Source organism: Jaculus jaculus, chromosome 4, assembly GCF_020740685.1.
Source record: "Jaculus jaculus isolate mJacJac1 chromosome 4, mJacJac1.mat.Y.cur, whole genome shotgun sequence".
Classification (NCBI taxonomy): Eukaryota; Metazoa; Chordata; class Mammalia; order Rodentia; family Dipodidae; genus Jaculus; species Jaculus jaculus.
The window spans coordinates 78,347,017-78,368,648 of NC_059105.1; the positions used below are offsets into that span (position 1 = coordinate 78,347,017).

At 34.4% G+C, this 21,632-nt stretch overlaps 1 protein-coding gene across 3 annotated transcripts in view; it reads right to left on the minus strand.

The window, feature by feature from the left end:
• The window catches only part of Psmd14 (proteasome 26S subunit, non-ATPase 14), a 109,508-nt gene that overhangs the window by 21,253 nt on the left and 66,623 nt on the right, over window positions 1–21,632 (minus strand). For all 3 annotated transcript variants that reach the window (XM_045147432.1, XM_004651881.2, XM_045147433.1), the window contains 4 exons: window positions 21,327–21,446; window positions 18,975–19,045; window positions 17,860–18,010; window positions 2,594–2,701 (listed from right to left, as the gene is read on the minus strand). In XM_045147432.1, the coding sequence (XP_045003367.1) occupies window positions 2,594–2,701; window positions 17,860–18,010; window positions 18,975–19,045; window positions 21,327–21,446 (450 nt within the window). The remainder of the gene's footprint in view (window positions 1–2,593; window positions 2,702–17,859; window positions 18,011–18,974; window positions 19,046–21,326; window positions 21,447–21,632) is intronic.

The following is a 21,632-nucleotide window of genomic DNA, read 5'->3' on the forward strand; positions in this document are numbered from 1 at the left end:
AGAGCAGATTCTCTCAACACTAGCTAACTTTTATTTTAAAATAAAAGGCATGATGAATCCAGGTATAGTGGTGCATTCCTTTAATCCCAGCACTCAAAAAGCAGAGGTAAGGGCATCACCATGAGTTGAATCCAGCCTAGGATTGCATATGAATTACAGGTCAGCTCGGGCTACAGTAGGACCCTACCTTGAAAAAATACAAAAACTAACAAAGAAGATATGGTATTTTTGAATTGCCAAGCTAAAAATCTTGGAAGCACACATTTCAATTGTATTGTGGATTAACTGTTTTCCTCTGTCACTTCTGGGTCACTCTAGCTTATTTTACAAAATAATTAAATGTTCTAAGGTATGGCATTTTTCCATCACATTTGGCTTAATCCCATTTATATGCCTCAGTGTTGAAACTGTCTAGAAACTATAAAGCACCCAGATAGACGTCATTCTGATGGGCGCTATATACACTGCAAACAAGTAAATTTAGAGATTCTAATTGGAAGGCAAAACAAACTAGAAAGACAGGAAAAATAATGACACTATAGCTGTTATACATAGGTCATTTAACTCAGGTTTGCTTCATAAGGTTCATATTTAATTATGGACTATAAGGTGGGAATAAAAATTACAAGTGTAGAAAAAAACAAATTCTAATACTGATTATATATTTTAAGGTTAAAAGGCACTGTTTTAATTTTTTTAAAAAAAGATACATGCAACAGGTGGCTGCTGATTTGTAATTAGTAAAAACTGGCAGAAATATACCATGCACTTAATCACAATGATTCTGGATTGTGAGATGCTATTTAACATGTTGTTTAAAAAAAAAAAAAAGAATAATGAAGCATGATGCTATGGGGGTTTATAAGAAAGGCCATTATCATGGACTAAACAGGTTCAATAATATATTCTCTTGGAACAGCAAGTATGGGCTTGTCTGGGCCCAATCAAAGTCACTGGGAGCTTACTTCATACTCATTATGCACTGCAGTTTTCCCTAACTTGTAAAAGTATTTTTTTTCCAAAAGTAATATACCCCTATCCTGTGAAACAAAACATTTCACTTTTATGAAGAGATGGAGTGACTTGCACAAAATAAGCATTTAAAAATACAAAGTTAGCAAAGTATAACCAAGGCTTACCTACGGTTAACTGTTAAGGTCATAATTCCCCAAAGACAATCTTATGGCAAAACAAGGTGTCAGAAGGGGACCAGTAGCAGCTACTATGTCTTTGTGTTGTGGTTCTACGCAATCAAACATGTATTTCTGTCCAATTAATTAATCTTTAGAGAAATAATTACCTACATAGACAAGGGTTGTGGTGCATTTAAAAGCACATTTAAACTAATTCTTACAAACAATAAACTTTTGTATTAAAACAATGAGGCATGTGAATGATACAAAGAGAACATTAATCACTCAAGAGGATAGTCAATGTCTGAACACCAATACTACAATAAGAGTTGACATCACTGATAAGATATAAACTCTTGTTAAAAGTAATGTTTAAGGCTGGAGAGGTGGCTTAGTGATTAAGTGCTTGCCTATAAAGCCTAAGGACCCCAGTTCGAGGCTTGATTCCCCAGTACCCATGTAAGCCAGATGCACAAGGTGCTGCGTTTATCTGGAGTTCATTTTCAGTGGTTGGAGGCCCTGGTGTGCTCACTCTCTCTCATCCTCAAATAAATAAATAAAAGTAAACAATATTTTAAAAAGTAATGTTTAGTTGCATTTTATAGGACTTATATTAAACATAGGGATACAACCAAAAAAGGTATAAAAATTGAAGTACTGTCTAAAAACTGTTTCTTGACATCTCTTAAAATACATTATGTTTTCTCTACTATTTTCTAATATGAAGATTGTCTATGAACCAAACAATGATAGCCAATGGCCCTACATCTCAAACTCCTAAAGTTCCTTTTCTGCAATGTTAACTAGACAGATGATATGATCAAGATAAAAGCTCTACTGTGGTCCTAAAATGGCTATCCTGAAAGCACAATGGGAAAAATTTACAGCACTACTAAAAATTGACTCATAAGCAAATCTAAATTTTACAATAATATTTTTGTTTTTGTTTGTTTGCTGAGGTAGGGTCTTTGACTGTGTAGTCTCAGGCTGGCCTTGAACTCACAGTGATCATCTTACCTCTGCCTACAGAATGCTGGAATTAAAGGTGTGCACCACCATACCCAGAAAGAGAGAGGGAGGCAAGAAGGAGAGAATATGAATGGGCACACTAGAGCCTCTAGGTGCTGCAAATGAACTCCAGATGCATACACCACTCTGTGTATCTGGCTTTACGTGGGTACTGTGGAATCAAACTAGGGTCGTTAAGCTGTATAGGCCAGTGTCTTAACTGCTGAGCCATTTCTCTAGCCCTCATGTATTTTTTTTTAAGGCAGTGTTTTGTTCTACTGCCAAGGATGGGCTCAAACTTTAAATTCTACAGGATCAGCCTCAGGTGGAACATAATTCTCTTTTAAAACAAAATATTAAAGCACTAAGCAATAAATTTCAAGTGACTATCTAAAGCATATTTTAAAAATGCAGAACAGCGTTTTTAATACATTATCAGCTATATCTATTACCTGAATAGATGGTTTGTTTAAGTGTCCCAGATTTGAAGTTGTCTGTCTTGGTTCATGTCCTAAGACCATCATATTAGCATTGATCAACCTGAAGGCATCAATAACAACCTGTAAAAACAAGGCATCAAGTCAAGTCTTTTTAAACACAGGTGATGGCACCAGGCAACAGTGGACAAGGCACCATCAACTTGCATCTGTTTCTGGCCTATTTCCAGGAAATCATTTAATTATAATATTAATAAAAAGAACCTCCTGCTGATAGTGCCATCAGTATACCACTTTCTATCTTGTAATGTAAGATGACACCAATTATTGCAATTTCCATGAAGCAGCAAAACAGTAACTTTGCATCTTTATTAAAAATACGTCATTGCTAAACTTACACCAAATAGCCTTCACTGTTGTGCATATGTTTGTCACCTAAATTTTTCCAGTCAAACTGAATGACAGAGAAACGAAAACTGAAAGTGAGCACAAGCTTAGGGACTGCATCTGAAGCCCAACCCTGTCACATCAACACACTCCCAGAGTACTTGAAATGACAACACAATGGCAGCCAGCAAGTCACTTGCGCGTGTACTTTCTACCAGTCCAATACCTTTTACTTCTTGTGACTATGAAAGACTTTATAACTTGTCTGATGGCTTTAAATGTCCAAGCCACTGTCAAGACTAGAAGGCACGAGATAAAAACAAAACAAAACAAAAAAACACAAGGTCACCCAAACCAGGAACACTATATACAATAATTATGGCGATGAAGTCATAGAAAAGAAATGACAGTATGTATCTTTTTTTGTCTATATAGAAAGACTTCTAATTTCTTCATGATCCAATATCATTTTAGTTTTTACACATAAGAGTCACAAGAATGATATACTATCCACTAACCTATTAATATCATGCTTGTATTCATTAATTAGATCTGAAAGAATTTGGTTAAAGCTTTTAAAATTTGTTAAGTTTTATATAAATTTGTGTTTTAAGCAAATTGTCTCTTCCTGTTCATCACATAAAACAAGACAGCAGAGTATATTTGCCTCTCAAAGTGTTTGAACAAATGAGATTTTCCAATCTTTTGCCAACTGCTGTCATCTGGATTTTTTCTCCTTGTTTGTACAATTGGTAAATGAGTATACTGAGATTCAAAACAGATTATTTTCAGAATAAGCTAACTGAAATCTATTCAATCTAACAATGTATGTACTTATACTAGAACATAATGATGGCAGAACCAATGTAACGTTTCTGCACTCTAGTTGGGGGGGGGGATCAGCTTTCAGTGTTGCTTTTAATTCTAATGGTTCAAAATTTCCCAAAGACACCTCTTACCTCAAAATAAAATCAAGCATCTCCAGAACATAAATGATTTACTAGTTTATGAAAACTTTTTTCCTTTTTATACAATACACATTCATATAAAAATGAATGTAGCCAGCTGGGCATGGTGGCGTACACCTCTAATCCCAACACTCAGGAGGCAGAGGTAGGAGGATTGCCCGAGTTCAAGGCCATCCTGAGAGAACATAGTGAATTCCAGGTCAGCCTGGACCAGAGTGAAACCCTACCTCGAGAACCCTCTACCCCCAAAAAAGAATGTAGCCAAGGTATCTCTATGAAGCAATAATAAAATAGGTATCACTATTAGATATACTTTAACTGGATGTCATCATATAGAATTCCAGTGATTGCTCTATTTATTTTTAGGTTTTTTTTTTTAATTTTTATTTATATGAGAGAGAGAGAGAGAATGGGCATGCCAGGGCCTTTGTGCCGCTTTGGGCATCTGGCTTATGTGGGTGCTAGGAAATCGAACCTGGGTCCTTCTGCTTTGCAGGCTAGTGTCTTAACTGCTAAGCCATTCCTCCAGCCCGACTGCTTTATTTTTTGTGTGCTTGTTTTTTCAAAGTAGGGTCTTGCTCTAGCCCAGGCTGACCTGGAATTCACTATGTAGTCTCAGGCTGGCCTTGAACTCACTTTAGCCTCCTGAGTGCTCGGATTAAAGGCGTGTACCACCACACCCTATCCAACAATTGCTTTAAAAGCCCTCACCAAAAAAATAAAAAAGTCTTCACATCTTAACACTTTTTTTTTTTAACTAAAAGGCCCATAGATTAAAATCAGGTTAAAAGGTGAGGCAAGGAAGATAGGGTGACTGACCAATATGACAGAAAGCTGTATAACCTAAGCAGATTCATAATGAAGAAGCGCCACGCTATGAATGGTAAATATTAGAGAACAAAGGATTATTTGAATATCATTTGTATGAAAATAAAATTACAGAAACTGTGCAAATTGCATTATATATCACAATGAATACATATCACATACATTTAAAAATATTTTATCTGTGAGACAGAGAAAGTGAGAGAGTATGCATGGGCATGCCAAGGCATTTTACCACTGCAAACTCCAGACATATGTACCACTTTGTGCATCAGGCTCTGTATGGGTACTAGGGAATCAAAACCACATAGGCAGGTTTTATAAGTGCCACTAACCAATGACCCATCTCCCCAGCTTAACATATATTTTTACTAGGAATGTTTTCAAACTAAAATATCAGATAGTAACTTTACATGTAAAACCTCTGTGTTATTTCTCTAAAATATTATAAGCAAGTATGAAAATTCATGAAAACATTAGCTAAGTGGGTACTATAATCTATTTTTTTATTTTATTTTTATTTATTTAACAGAAAGAGAGAGGGAGGGAGGGAGACAGAGAATGTGAGTGTGCCAAGGCCTCCAGCCACTGAAAACAAATTCCAGACACATGCACCCCCTTGTGCAGCTGGCTAACATGGGTCCTGGGGAATCGAACCTGGGTCCTTTGGCTTTGAAGGCAAGCACCTTAATCACTAAGTCATCCCTCCAGCCCCTATAATCTATTTTTAAACCCTAAAATTAAAAATTCTATTAATAAAATAGAACTTTAAGACTTTAATACATTATTCAACTAATAAATGATTACCCATGTGAAATGACATGTTTAGACTGACAGCAATGTGATAGCCAACAAAAAACATTAAAGGAATTTACTGCCATCACTATAGCAACTGACTTAAGGAAATTAACATGTTCAACAACCTGCAAACCAAAATTAGATTTAGCATGCAATAAAAAATAAATATGGCAATATATTCTATACTTTAATTTTTGTACAATTTTATAATTGCTTTTTCTACTGTGAGAATAAGTGAATTTTTCCTTTAGAGCAACGTATCAAAATAGACTCATTAATGTCCAGTACACTAATGAGCAATGGGTGAAGAAGGTGTTAATTATGCCACAGTAAGATTCAAGAAAAAGCCCTAGTGAGAACCTGGAGGTGTGTACAAGCTCAGGGCACTGCTCCATGTTTGTGTATTCACAGCATGATGCAAGAGAATGACAGCAAAGTGGTCACTCCATACTCAGAAAGAGAAATATAAGATATAACATATTAAAGAATTATGGTATTGTATGGGGAGATGGAATTAAGAGGAATTATAAATTCTTCTTAGAGCTATCTAAATTATTTAAATAGTTCATTTTTTGAAGTATATAAACATTAAACAAGTCATTTATCTTGTCTCAAAATTTAACCACTAAACTTTGCAGCAAAATTATCTGCTTAATATATCATTAACAATAACCTTCAAGCACAGGATGAAAATCAAAAATTCCTTTCTACTGTGAAGTCCAGCAAACCTCACTGAATCTCTATTCACCAGCAACCTGACCATTTAATTTTTTCTGGTACAAGTGCCTTGAGACTTTTCAGAGGTCACTGCAACAGTAGACAGCTTATAACAAAACCATTAGCAGTTTGGCTAGCTTAGGGAAACCTCTTACTTTCCTTTTTTGTTTATTATCACTGCATGAATCTGCAGCATATGATAGTTTATAATTTCTCGGGCTTGTTAAATTCATGTTAAAGGTCTGTTTTCTTGTTGAATAAATTTTGTTCATATAATGCTGCCTATTTCATACACTCAGTCTTTAATAGCACCTTTGGTCTATGCGCAACTCACAGATCAAAACAGAGGACTAAAATAGGGGTTGATGATGCTATTTACATGTGTGATTCCTGCTGTCTTCTTGTTAGTAGCTTTAATATAATAGAAGACCTTGTCTGTTTTGTAATTAACACATCTTTACTGGAGAGATATTTGGAAGTGATTGCTGTGAATATACTGGTTAGTAAAATAAACACAATCACACACCACTTTCTGTTATCAGACAAATTTGTGAATTGTACACATTATACTCCAGATCAACAAACTGTGATATAACAGCCAAGTAGAAGACACATATTTATATAACCCCTTATTTTTCTGAAAATATGTATTCACTCTGACCTTGCAAATATAATTAGCTTGTGGGATGTGCAGATTTCAGTACCATAGTTGCTTTACTAATTGCAACTCTTGGAAATAGACACTAAATATTTGGAAGCTGCCGATACAAAATAAAAGCTGCATCTTTTTTGTACATCTGTCTTAGCTTATAAAACCAAAATAGTGTTGAAAACAATACTGAGTTCCATGTTTATTACAGGCATACCCAAGGGTCAAGGACCTATCATTTCATTTTAATGATGAATAAGGTTTAGGTCTTAAGCTCTAATTATTTTCAAATTCAGTTTAATCCATATTTTTGGCTTCTTTCATAAGTATGCTACAGTTCAGCCAATATGATATTTAACTTCTGATTCATGTTTTCATAGCAACTGATAGGTCACTGAAAGGCTAGACTAGATTTCTAAAGTACCAATCTATAATTTCCAACTTTTACATTCAAAGGAAGTTATTTTTGAGCAACATTTTTCAAACTGGTTTACTAAAAATGTATTTTAAGTAAAATGTACAGCTACTTCTAGTAGTGATTACTGTTAAATTCTTTCCCACTCCGTCCTATGCTATAGCATTTCCAGTTGTACTTAATTGATGCCAATAACCAATAAGTCTTTCACCAACAAGAGACTGATGCTTCAAGACTTTATATTGAATATATTTTCCTAGGCTTCAAGGAGGAAAAAAAGAAACCTAAACAACCAGATCTTCCATATCTTTACATATCAGCTCAATAAGAAAGCATAAAGCTTGAAATTAAAAAAAAAAAAAAAAACCTCAGAAACCAATGCTAAATACCTTTAAAACTAAAACTAAAAATAAAAATGGGGCACTAAATTACCAGTTAGGTCACATATTTAAAAACAAATAAGCTCATAGGCATACAAAATAAATCTCTAAATCACCATAAAAATAAGAAGTATGAGAAGAAAAACAACACCCCATACTAGATAAATACTCTTTATCACCTAGAAATGATCTGTTATCTGTTAGGTTGTTTCTAGATTCGTCAAAAATTAAGGGTGAATGTGACCTGGGAAGTACTGCTGAGCTTTGTGACCATTTTGTTACTTCTGCTGCTATGCACTGCCACACATCTATAAGATAAACACATTTTCTGTCTCTTGGATGCCCACAACATAAAAAATTCAGAGATATCTTACTTTTTATGCCATTTCCAATGGAAAGCACTAGAAACTAAAACTGACTCATGCCAAATGCATAACACTGAATAGCTATGATTTCTTAGTCTCAAGTTTGAAACATGGAAATTATTTATAAAATGTCAATTTTAGCTCTGGAAAATAAATTCCTATGTGAATGTACATTTTCTTTCTTCCTCTCCAGAGAATTTCTTACTGTAGCTAGAGATCTGTAGTACAACTTCAATATATTTGGAGAAAAACAAGATTGAGTAGAGCTACCATAATGTGCTTTTTTGACAGGTGAGCAAAGGTATCAAAATTCAAAGGGTAAACCTACAAGTTTTGAACATACATGTCATAATGAAAACAAATCATTTTTAAACAACTAGTATGGTAAAAGGTAACTTGACACTTAGATTCATGTAACATTATGAAAAGGATTTAAGTTGTAAAAGGGAGTTTAGCAGAATTTTTTACATTGTATTTATATAATCAGTATATAGCAGGTAAAGTACCCAAAGGACAGGCTAGTGAGAATCATTTCTAAGTTAGACTTGTGGGTCTATCACTTGTTAGCTAAGTGACCTACAAGTTACTTAATGTCTCCGTCTCTCTGTTTGCTCAAAAATGATGCCTCACAGAGTGGCTGATAAGACTAAATAATGTATGTGTACTTGCCACTATAGTTCTTACTGTTATTAACTGTGGGAATCATGGAGCTATTCCCTTCAGAGCTCTTTTCTATAAAACCTGCTGGGGACAGCACAGCTGACTCCCAACCTCCAGCTGCTACACTTTTTGATCTATTGGGAACTCACTACAGGCCATGGTTGCTCTGGGCTGCTCAGAGTCAATGACTAAACACAACAGTGGCATGAGGCACCTATCCAGCTCTGCCAAAAACAAATTCCTAAGAAGAGTAACTTAGGCTTAAGGACTCCCCATTATCTGATAGTCTGGCTTTTCTAATCCAATGCCACCTTCGCTTTGGTCTTTTCCAGGGTCAAACAATAGCTGTCTAAAGATTCTCTCTTTTATTCACTAGGATAAATACATCTAAATACATCTGTAGTGGTTAATCTCATTTTGGTGGATGATCCCTACAGCACTTAAACTGACAATATAGCAGAGTTCTGCTATAGTAAACACTTTTAAAAGCTAGAATAGTTCTAAAAAATCAAATTATGTTTGGCATCCACAGACATTTTGCATATTAAAAAATCATAATGAACTTGGAGATATGCATTTTAAGACATTTCCTCAGAAAAATTCCTAATTAAAATAAAGAAGAAAGTAGTTATAATAAATGTTATCTTGTTTTATAAAATGTATAGAATCTTGTTACTGTGCAAGATAGTTACTTCTTGATTTTTATGTGACAAACAGTAAATAAAAGTGAACTCCAGGGGTATCTAATGAGCTTCAAGAGCCTATCACCTATGTAGGGTCACTGGTCTGCTATCAACTCAGAAAGTACCAATTCTCTGGAGCTTACTCAGACTACTGTGTCACCCTTCATAAAATGAATAAGTGACTTCAGATCCCTTTCCAGGTCACAACTGAAGTAACACAATTGGTGTGCCATTCCTTGTTGACATTTCCATATAAAATATAGAATAAAAAATGTCCTAGAGACTAAAGACTAAGGTTTAGCCACATTAACATGGCAGAAGACAGGTAAGGCACACACATTTGTTGTGTCATAACACCATCTTCAAAGAAAATCACATTTTATGCTCTTCAAACTATGCCTCCAAAGGCAAATGCAATTAGCCAAAAATTATGCCAAGGTCAACGAACTTCCCATGTATAATTTCTTAAAAAATATTTTATTTATTTACTTGACAGAGAGAAAAAAGAGAACAGAATGGGTGCACAAATGAACTCCAGATACATGAACCACTTTTTGCATCTGGCTTACATAGGTGGCTAGGGAATAAAACCTCAACTGGCAGACTTTGCAAGCAACTGCGTTTCCGTAACAGTATACAGCCCATAAAATGTGGTATAAATACAATGAAAACTTTAAGAAAGTATTTTTGGTTACTATTTCATGTAAGATTTTAATATTTCATGTCTATATTTTCTTAAATTTTTCAGGAAAGAAAAAGAAAAAAGATATACCAATGATCTATTTTAAATATTTGCTTTGACAATATACATTCTTCTCATTTCCTTACACTTGCTTAGTTTTTAACTCATGAAGCACTCTTTCAAAGACATGCCAAACTGAAAAGCTCAAGCATCTTATAACAATGACATGTTCATTTAAAATGAAAACTGTATACAATAAAACTGTAAGACAATTTGGAATGTGAAGTGAGGCAAAGAGCATCTACTCAGCTTACTAGTAGTTTAATAATAAATGAGCAATCAGCAAAGTATTTTAAGAAAATTTACACTACTATTAATTCTTTTCTTGTAAGGAAATTATAACACATGAAGACTTTCAAAACCAAAACATAGGTCCAAAAAAATCCCTCATAATTAACTACTGTTGATGTTAAATAATATACCATGTGATCATTAAAAATTAATATAAAAAATTTAGCAAGCCAAAGAGTCAATAATCATCTTACACATAAGAGGGAACTGCCTGAAAGATTTGAATGTATTTTTGCTAAAACTATAGTTGCATTTAAACTAATTTGAACTTTATTTACATCACTCAAAATGTATAGCAAGTACTAATATAGAATAAATTAGCTTAGAGATATTAATATAGAAGGTTTAGGTTAAAAGAACTCTACTTTCTGGGTGTGGGGGAGCATGATTTAAACCCAGCAATCAGAAGGCAGAGGTAGGAAGATCACTGTGAGTATGAGGCTAACCTGAGACTACATAGTGAACTGTAGGTCAGCCTGGGCTATAGATCAAAACTCTACCTCAAAAAAAGAAAAAAGAAAAAAAAAAGGAATTCTACTTGAAACATTCACCTCTAACATTTATCCTTTCAGTATTACATTATAAGTATAAAAGTGCTTTTAAAGTCCTGGCTGAAACTGATTATAAAATAAATCCTAGGGCTGGAGAGATGGCTTAGCGGTTAAGCGCTTGCCTGTGAAGCCTAAGGACCCCGGTTCGAGGCTCGGTTCCCCAGGTCCCACGTTAGCCAGATGCACAAGGGGGCGCACGCGTCTGGAGTTCGTTTGCAGAGGCTGGAAGCCCTGGCACGCCCATTCTCTCTCTCTCCCTCTATCTGTCTTTCTCTCTGTGTGTCTGTCTCTCTCAAATAAATAAATAAAAAATTAAAAAAAAATAAATCCTATAAAGTTTTTTTTTTAAATCACAAACAGTATAGGCAATGTACTAGCGCCTACATTATTTTCATATGCATTGTCACAATTTCTGAGAGTTACAAGAAAACAGGAAGCAAATGAGCAATTTCATAAATAGTAGGCCCATGGAATGTATTTAACCTTTTCAGAAGGCAAATAACATGCCAAATTTGAGATCTCCTCTAATAATGCAAGGTTCAAATTCTAAACCAATGTCAACAATTAAGCTGCTTATCTGACCTTGTTAACCTCACATTTTACATATTTAATAAATGAGAGCTGGAGAGATAGCCTAGCAGTTGAAACAGCTTGCTCATAAAGCCTGATGGCCTAGGTTCAATTCCCCAGTACACACATAAAGCCAGATGCACAAAGTAGTGAATGTGTTATGGAGTTCATTTGTCGCACATAAAGCCAGATGCACAAAGTAGTGCATGTGTTTTGGAGTTTATTTGCTGTGGCAGAAGGCCCTGGCAATCCCATACTCACTCTCTTTCTATCTGCCTGTTTGTCTCTGTTTCCCTCAATACATACAAATAGTTTAAAAAATAAATGACCCTGTGGCTGCTAACTTGATAAAAACACTAGTGCTTCAAAGTTAGCTGTAGTATGATATGCTAAAACCTAAATAAAACTTTCTAATAGACACTGACATACATTCCCTCCTTGATTTATAAACTCTTTTAGCCAAATACTATGTTTATTCCAAGATGTGATTTTTTTTCTCCCCTTGAACAAGTCCTAATCTTGTGGGGGAGACAGCATGAAGATAACTAAACATAGTGTTTATGTGCAATACATGGACAACTTTGCAGGTAAGAGTTCTACTATACTGTATCCACCTTCCTTTTTGTCAACATGCCCAAGTGAAGTTTTGAAAATGTTACATCTTCAATAAAAATTAACTGAGACAATCCCCCCTCCCCATTTAGGGAAAAAGTCTTTCTTTTGTAATCCTTACTATCACCTTCCTAAATGTGAACAAGTTAGGGATTAACTCAGACTTCTTAGCAGAATTTCCAGAATTATTTCTGTTCTTTTTTTTAAAGCTTAGTTCTTAGTTCTTTAAAATATATTTTTTAAAATAAAGTGTCATCACATACTTCCTATGTGACATTTATACTGAAATCAACATGTATAGGTGATAATACACACTAATGACTATGTATATCACCCAAGGATAGACATACTACTAGGAGATGGGTACTAAACTGAAGCTAAAGAAAATTAAGTAACTTAAGGTCATGCTATAAAAATGGGATGTTAATTCAAGATCAACTCAAAGCTTGTACTCTCCATTACTTTATGCTCTCTCCCTACATTTTGTTAAACTTTTATTTATTTATTTGAGAGAATGATAGAGGGAAAGAGGCAGAGAAAGAGAGAATAGCCACACCAGGGCCTCCAGCCACTGCAAACAAACTCCAGACACATGGGCCACCTTGGGCATCTGGTTTACATGGGTACTGGGGAATAGAACTGAAGTCCTTTAGCTTTGCAGGCAAACGCCTTAACTGCTACGCCGTCTCTCCAGCCCCCTCACATATTCTTAAAGAACAATGTGCCGGGTGTGGTGGCACACGCCTTTAATCCAAGCACTCGGGAGGCATAGGTAGGAGGATCACCATGAGTTCGAGGCCACCCTGAGACGCCAGAATGAATTCCAGGTCAGCCTGAACCAGAGTGAGACCCTACCTTTAAAAACCAAAAAAAAAAAGAACAATGTAAAACAAAAAAAATCTTAACATAAAACTTTTATGAGTATTTTAAACTACTAGTAACTTAAAACTAATGTGAAAATACATTTACCCTGCCTCCTAAAAAAAGACATAACCTTCTAGATGTGTAAAAATAATAGTTGAGCTCGTAGAACATTGACTCTAACTCATTCCTTCTACATTTGTGATGACACATTCCAGAGCCCTATCCTTGGAAAGCTGACTGAAAAACATTAATAATAACACTACTCATTTTAAAATCTATTATCTGTGAAAAAAGAATGAACAAAGAGGTAAGTACCACATGGCATTCTTTCTACATCTTTTCACATGGTACAACTTCTATTTGTTATATCTGCTATAAAATATGCTTTACTGAATATTGGCACATACAAGAAGTATTTGTTGAATTATTTGTCTCTAGGAACCAATTCACTACTTATAGAAATAAGCAACATAATCAGTTTATTTTGCACTACCTTAGTATACAATTTATATTAACATGTAACTGGCAGAATATTGCTCTGCTCACTAGTGACACTAAATGTATATGAATTATCATCTCAAAGTTACAAAGATTATGTTTTATCATTAGCTACAGCCATATCAGATATTCTTAAGAGATACCTGCTGGTGATATGTAATTAGATAAACATTCCATTTTTTAAAAGCCCATTGACTATTTCACCTAAGAATAAATAAACATGTTTAAAAGAAATCTTAGCCAGTGGTTGATATATTTAGAATAAATGGTAATGGATTCTATGTTTTCAAAACAAAAAAATAGGCACCATGATTGCTTGGAGTTAATAGTAAAGAGCATCTGTACATTTTAAGAACGGGAATCTATTCAAAGTAAAATAAACTCTCTAAGGCAGTATTTTTCCAACAATTTAAAAATGACAAACTTTCTTTTATATAAAATCCAAAATGACCTTTATGTTTGTTTCCCAGGTAGTGGTCCTACTCTAGCCCAAACTGAACTGGAATTCACTCTTTAACTCCACACTAGCTTCACACTCACATAGATTCTTAACACCACCATACCCAGATCTCTTTCCTTCTGTGAAAGTTTATCCATGGCACCAGTTGAATTAACTTCTAAATCTGCTGCTGGACAAAGTTCAGTTGTAGGTTGACTATATAACAAAAATCAAACAAGAGGTTCCCACTATGCAAATTCAGGACCCAAGTATAAAATATTTCAATGTGTATTTTGCAAAAAAGAAAGAAAGAAAGAAAGGAAGGAAGGAAGGAAGGAGGAGGGAGGAAGGGAGGAAGGGAGAGAGGAGGAGGGAGGAGGAGAATGGAGGGAGAAGGAGGAGGGAGGGAAGGAGGAAGGAGGAGGGAGGAAGGAAAGGAGGAGAAGGAGGAGGGAGGGAAGGAGGAAGGAGGAGGGAGGAAGGAAGGAAGGAAGGAAGGAAGGAAGGAAGGGAGGAAGGAAGGAAGGAAGGAAGGAAGGAAGGAAGGAAAAGAAAAGAAAGAAAACTGAACCAGAATCTTGAAAGGTATTTCATTGATTAGAGTAGAGCTCATTGGTGATTTCTATGATCTTACTCTACACTTATTTATGAATGCAACTTGCAAAAAAGATTTTTATAGCTGCATCAGTTAAAAATATTTTCACTGAGCAGGGCATGGTGGTGCATGTCTTTAATGCCAGCACTCAGGAGGCAGAGTAGGAGGATCACTATGAGTTCAAGGCCACCCTGAGACCACATAGTGAATTCCAGGTCAGCCTGAGCTACAGTGAGACCCTACCTCAGAAAACAAAAAACAAAACAAAGCAAGACAAAAAAAATCACTGTATAGTTTAATGAGTGATACATATTTTTTTACTATATAGTATTTTATTAATGTTGGTTTTACTGTTTGGTGCTAGGGGTGCCACAAAAGTTAAAGGGAATAAGTCCAATACAATATTAATAAAACCCATATTATATGGAAATATCAATTAATACCTATTATAACAATATGAATTGCTATGAGAATTTAGAGAAAATGAATAGCTCTTTTCCCTAACTTGGGCTGAAGGAGGCTAAAAGGAATGACATCTTGTCACATACTAACTTAAGAAAGGGCTATGCAATGACCTCTGGTGTTCACTTTCCACTCCTGAGTTGCTTGCTTGGGCTACACATCCTATAAAGTAAAGAACAAATGGTAACTTTATATATTTAGCTTTGACCCTAATTTCTATAATTTTAACATTTCATTTATGATATAATAGCAATTATGTCTATTTCTAGGATTGCTGTATTACTCAGCATAGAGCAAGTGTTCAATAAAAATATAATCAAGTCACCCAAATCAAATTTATTGTGAATGAATTTAGATTATAAAGAAAGAATCCATGGTTATTCAAAACTCCATGGTTATACTGGGATTTATAAAACTTAAAAAATATAAAGGAGAATGGTTTAAAAATATAAACATAAAACCCAATTTCAGTCATTTACATATAGACTATCAATTGAATTCTTAATCTAATCATTTCCTTAGATATTTTGAGTTTTGATAAGTTACAGAAGAGAGAATACAATGCTATTCTTCATTCTCATAAATTTATATTCTTAAATTTAATGAATGAACTAGGACACACTAATCATAAATTAGTAGCACTGAGACCGATGTCAAACATGACAGGTCCTGACACTGAAAGAACTCTAAATTACAACCAAGACACTCTGCAGGTGGAACAGCACCAAGAATTGGTCACTCAGGAGATGTAAGTATATAGATTTATATGCAAGGCAAACAAGCACAGGCACTGAGACTCACCAATGGCATATAATTATATTAATCTTTTCAACAATACTTTTCATGTCCTAGAAAGCTACAGAGCAATGCGCAATTGCATAGTCATCTTACTACTTTTAGAAAATAAGGCAAAATTGTTAGATCATATGATACAAATACTCTTTTACATATAATTTTCCTTTTGATATGAAATTTAACTAACTAGAAACAATGGAACTTCCAATATTATACACAACTTAAAAGTCAGTTAAGGGGCTGGAGAGATGGCTTAGGGGTTAAGGCACTTGCCTGCAAAGCCAAAGGACCTAGGTTCAACTCCCCAGGACCCATGTAAGCCAGATACACAAGAGGTTGCATGCATCTGGAGTTTGTTTGTAGTGGCTGGAGGCCCTGGCACACCCATTCTCTCTCTATCTACCTGCTTATTTCTGTATTTATCTCTCTCAAATAAATAAAATATATTTTTAAAAGTCAGTTAAATAGCTTACATTATAATTTCAATTTATATTTGAAATTGAGTATTAATTATTATTTATAAGTCATTGCGATAGGGGGCTTTATGAGGATAACCATATTCCTATAATCAAATTATTATTTATTTAAATTACCTATATGTTACCAAAAAGATACCTTTATATGAGGGAAATATGTTGTAACTTAATTCATGAAACAAAGACCAAGGATCTTCAATTCCTTTATCTGTATTAGTTAACAATACACTTAGTAAAAGTGGCAGTGAATAAACTGAAATATAGGAAAATAGCAAGCATCAGAAGTTATCTATCCTGAATTGTTTAGCATATCAGTTTCTATTACTATTGTTCGAGGAGTTTCTACTTCTGTAAAGTTAAATTATGTCTAATAGGATGTTTTAAAGAAGACCCCAGTTTTTTTTTACATCATAATAATGTAGCAGAAAACATTCAACTTCAAATTTATAGCATAAAGGATCAGTCTTAACAACCATGTCTAGTTTGTTTGAGCTGGTAAACAGATGTAAATCTAATCTACACAACCATCAAACTCTAGGTCTGATAAATATCAACCTAATATTTATTTCTAAGTGCTTTAAAATTATTTTTAAAAACCTGAATAAAAAGGATTCCATAAGTGTATTGTGATTTTATTTTAACAATTATTCTACACTACAATGAAAGTACATGCTCAAACAAGACACCTCAGCAGTATTTTAAAGCAGTAACCACCTAGCCAATTTCTGTATGTTCTGTAGTTTTTCTAATCCACTCTCCCTGTGGTTGAGCAAAATCGAATTGCCTCTCACATTTGCAGACAGCTCTGTGAAGGTGATAATAGAGCTGCTCCCTGCTGTCATGAGGCAGGAAATAGGAAAATGGCATATGGGGCTAGAAAGAAAGAAATAAAAAAGGGGAAAGTACGAACGAAAGAACGAACAAAAAAGAGAGAGAGAGAGAGAGAGAGAGAGAGAGACAAGGAACTAAACAAGAACAAAAGAGATTTCAACAAAGAACTATAACCCAATATGCTGTGCAAGTTAATCTCTTTCAGAATCATTTAGCATATTTAATCATTCATCTGTGTCCTCACTCCAAGTATGTGAACGGTTTATAGTAAATGTTTGGGGCAAGTTTTCCTAAAATTTTTGGATCATACAAGTCCAGAATATGTCCTGCATAATGTCTGCAAACATACCCCTATACACATATTTAAAATTTTGCGGATTCCAAATTTACTAATTGAAAGTTAAGGAAGGTACAGTAACATTTATTAAATACTAATAAAAATAAATGTCAGACTTTAATATGACTTCAAATACATGAAATTAAATTTTTTTAAAATTCATTTATAACAATAGATGAGTAAACTAGAAACAAATCCCTACATGCTTTGCTATATGCTAATAGCACGAATTTATTGACATGTATGCATTCATATAAAGTAAAAAGAGATTTTCTGTTGAAAAGAATAATGTTTAAATCAAGATGGATTTTTATTGCATGTACATATAGAAAGATGTGGCAGCAGATGTCATAAAGATGGAATGAGTCTACCTTTCCTTTGACACTCTGAATGGGATCCACCACCACCGCCACTGCTCTCTCCGACAAGGCCTCAAAGCTTTGCTGAGTGTTGATGTCCACACCAGAAAGCCAACAGCCGAAGCCAGGGTGACTGTGATACCAACCAACAACCATCTCTGGCCTGAAACAAAGAGGGCATTCAGATGTTCAGAACAGAAAAAGTCATACATTTATGAGATGAAAGAAACAACACACTAACAGGGTATAAATTAAGAAGAGATGACAAATACATAGGTGTGAAAAATCACCATTAGAAACTCTGAAATTGTACACCATATTATCCAGAAAACATGGAAATGAGTAAGTGTGACAAAGGAGTGCTATCATTAAGAGATGCACATTAGCAGTGGTAGGTAGGCTTTCAGTTTTTCACCTTGTTACCACACTTTCTCAGAGCCAGTTTTTACCCTTTTAGCATTCAAGTAAATATCTACTCTTTAACTCCTTAGCTCTGGGAGTTGGATTTTCCAGGCAAAGAGAACATTTTTAACAATGGACACCAGGATCCACTGTTGTGAAAGGATTAAATATCAATTAAACCAGCAGTAGAACTAGGAACTCAGTCAAAAACTAATTTGCACCATTCTGCTCAGCTGCTGAGCCTTTTGCTAACATTAATTTTAAAGTTTTTTTTTTTCCTACAGTAGAAGAATTTGAGTAAGAGAATGACAACTATTGAGAAAATTAGACTCAGGAAAAAACTTTAAGGTTATTTAGAGTCTGTTATTAAAATTTATGTCTATAAACATTAAATATTCAGAATTTTATTCAGCTGTATCCTTGTAATACACAGAGCATACCAGCTCTTTCAATTGTAAGTTATAAGGCAGTAACTCCATACGCTAAGAAGATGAAAGCTATAGCCCAAGCTTGCTATGTGGTATTTGAGAATTTTTCTAATACAACATGGTTTTCTGATTAGTAGATTTCTTTCATTTTGAAGGGAAGAGGCACTAGATAGGCAATGCATAACAAACAAGGATCCTTTTATACCAAATTCATTTTTCTCCCCCTTGGAATAAACTTCAAGATATGTTTCTAAACATATTTCTTATTTTTTAAAACATGAAATGTAAAATACTTACCTTCCTGTTTGCTTCAACATATCTAACATTTTGGCTTGGAACACTGGGTCAACTGCTTCTACACTGACACCCTAGATTAGAAAGAAAAATGATTTTTTGTTTTTGTTTTTTGAGGTAGGGTCTCACTCTGGTCCAGGCTGACCTGGAATTAACTCTGTAGTCTCAGGGTGGCCTTGAACTGATGACGATCCTCCTACCTCTGCCTCCTGAGTGCTGGGATTAAAGGCGTGTGCCACCACGGCCAGCTAAAATGATCTTTTTTTTTTTTTTTTTGGTAACTTAAAAAATCATTACTACAAATGAACAAAAATCTCTCTCTCAAGTACCTATGCATATAATTTTAGGATATCAAAACAATTTTATGTTTTGATACCTACTTAACTTAACTATAAGCCTTATGCCAAAATTCCTAAAATGTTTAAGTACCAAAGTGCTGTTAACTAATGATTTAAGAGAAAATTAAGGACCCCTACAACTATTATTACATATGTATTTTTCAGAAAAAACTAAATAACTGGCTGAATATGATATCTGGATAGACCTACCTAAGGCAAGCATACTTCCTAATACCATCTTTCAATAGCTACTAAGGACTGTAACTATTCAGTTAATGTAGAACATTTGTATCAATAACAAATACCTTTAAGAGGGCTTTATTGCCTCATATAAAAATAGTCACAAAAACAAACAAACAAAAAAAACTTCCTTGAGACAGACATGACCAAGCCATTTAAATGTTTCATTACATGGTTAGCTCAATCAAAATGAGATGAAATAAAAAGGGTTGCATTATCTCTCTGGCAACAGATATGCCATTACAGCTTCTACACAGCTTTGCTCTAACATCAGGAATCTAAATCTATTCTAGCTAAACAAAGCAGTTGAACATAAGTACTTCCTTCCCACCAAAGCAAATGGCATATTGAATTCCAATAAACAGTTTATCCTTTGAGAACAGGAGTGTGCAGTCTGCTGCTGGGCTAAGAATGTTTTTACATTTGTATGTTTGTTTTTAATATCTTAAAATGAAGATGAAGAGGGAGAGAATGAAAAGAATGTAGAGAAGGGATAGGAGGGGAATGGGAAAAGGAGAAGAAAAAAGAGGATAGGGTCTACAACAGAGACCTTTGACTTTTCCAGAAAAGTTTACTGACCTTTGAATGCAAAGAAGTACTTTCTAATCGAACTATATAGATACAAGGGTCAAAATAATCTATTTTATATTGTGAAACAAGCATTTGCAAGGAAGTAATGGTAATAAAGCCTAAAAACTTTACTATCATAGGAACCTACAAATACATATATATGCATCAGTTAAATATATAATTTGTTCTCTAGTATGTACCTTATCAAAGCAAACTCACAGTAAGGGATTTTTAAACTTTTAAGCGAAAATCTAAACAAGAATAATGTTACATAGCAGAAAAATAAAATCCACCAGAAAAATACATACAAAGCAAATAGGTGAGAAAACTTAAATGTGTCATTTTTTGGAAGGTGGGTACAACTGTCACAATTTATTCACTTATTTTTATACATACATGCATACATAGTCTCATGTAGCCCAGGCTGGCTTCAAAGATATCATATAGATAAGGATGACCTTAAATTCCTGATCTTCCTGCCTCTACTTCCTAAGTAGTGGGATTACAGCACAAACTGTAACACCTGACATGAAAGTATTACTGATTTTTGACTATTTGCTATAAATCTAAAAGTACCTTGATATACTCCAGTCTACTGTATTAAACAAAAAAAGCAAATTAAAAAAAAAAACACCTCTAGAAAGAACAATATATACTAAACCAATACATTAGGTAATATGCAGTACCTGAAGGTAGTATGATTCATGTACGTAGTAACATGCCAGGGCAAAACAAAGGTTAGCTCTAGTTCATTTTGTTTGTTTGTTTCTACTATTTAACTTTTCACTATGGTAAAGTCCAAAAGTCCTTCACCACCACATATAGAACATTAAAATAGAACAGATTTCAAAACAATGAAAACATGACATGAGTACTAGTTAATATATACTCAACCTTTATATAGTTTCTGAAAATCTTTGAAGCAAATGTTCAAACAACTCAAACTAGTAGCCTGCTTTTATATGCAACTTTTAAACCCAGAATGCTTTCTCATTAAGGCTAAAAGAAAGAGCAAAGGGAATACTGGCACAACCTCCAATTTGTAGAGACTGATGAATTAATTCAATACAAACTAGAAATTTACATTATTAATCTTAGGATTACTCTTTACTATTGAAAAGAGGAAATATAAAATGATTGAGGTTAGTTTGTATAAGAGAAGGCAAGGAATACAGTTACTTGCAGCAAGCCGAATAAAAGTACTCACTGTTCCTGACTGTGGCATAGCAAACACATCAATCACTCTGACGGTGTAGTCATCAACAAATTCGCCAAGCATAAGCCCCATAACTTCCATTGGAACTCCAGCACGGCCATGCTTTAACATCTGTAAGGAGAAATAAAGGTGGACAAAAAGCACATTTCATTGAAATCCTTTCTCACTCCCAACTATAACCTAATTTGCTTCTGTGGAAATAAATCAGTCTATTTTTACAGATGTACCCTCTGAGGATTAAGATAATAAATATGCCAAAGCAAAAAGAATGAAAGGCAAGGCTTTTTAAAACAAGCA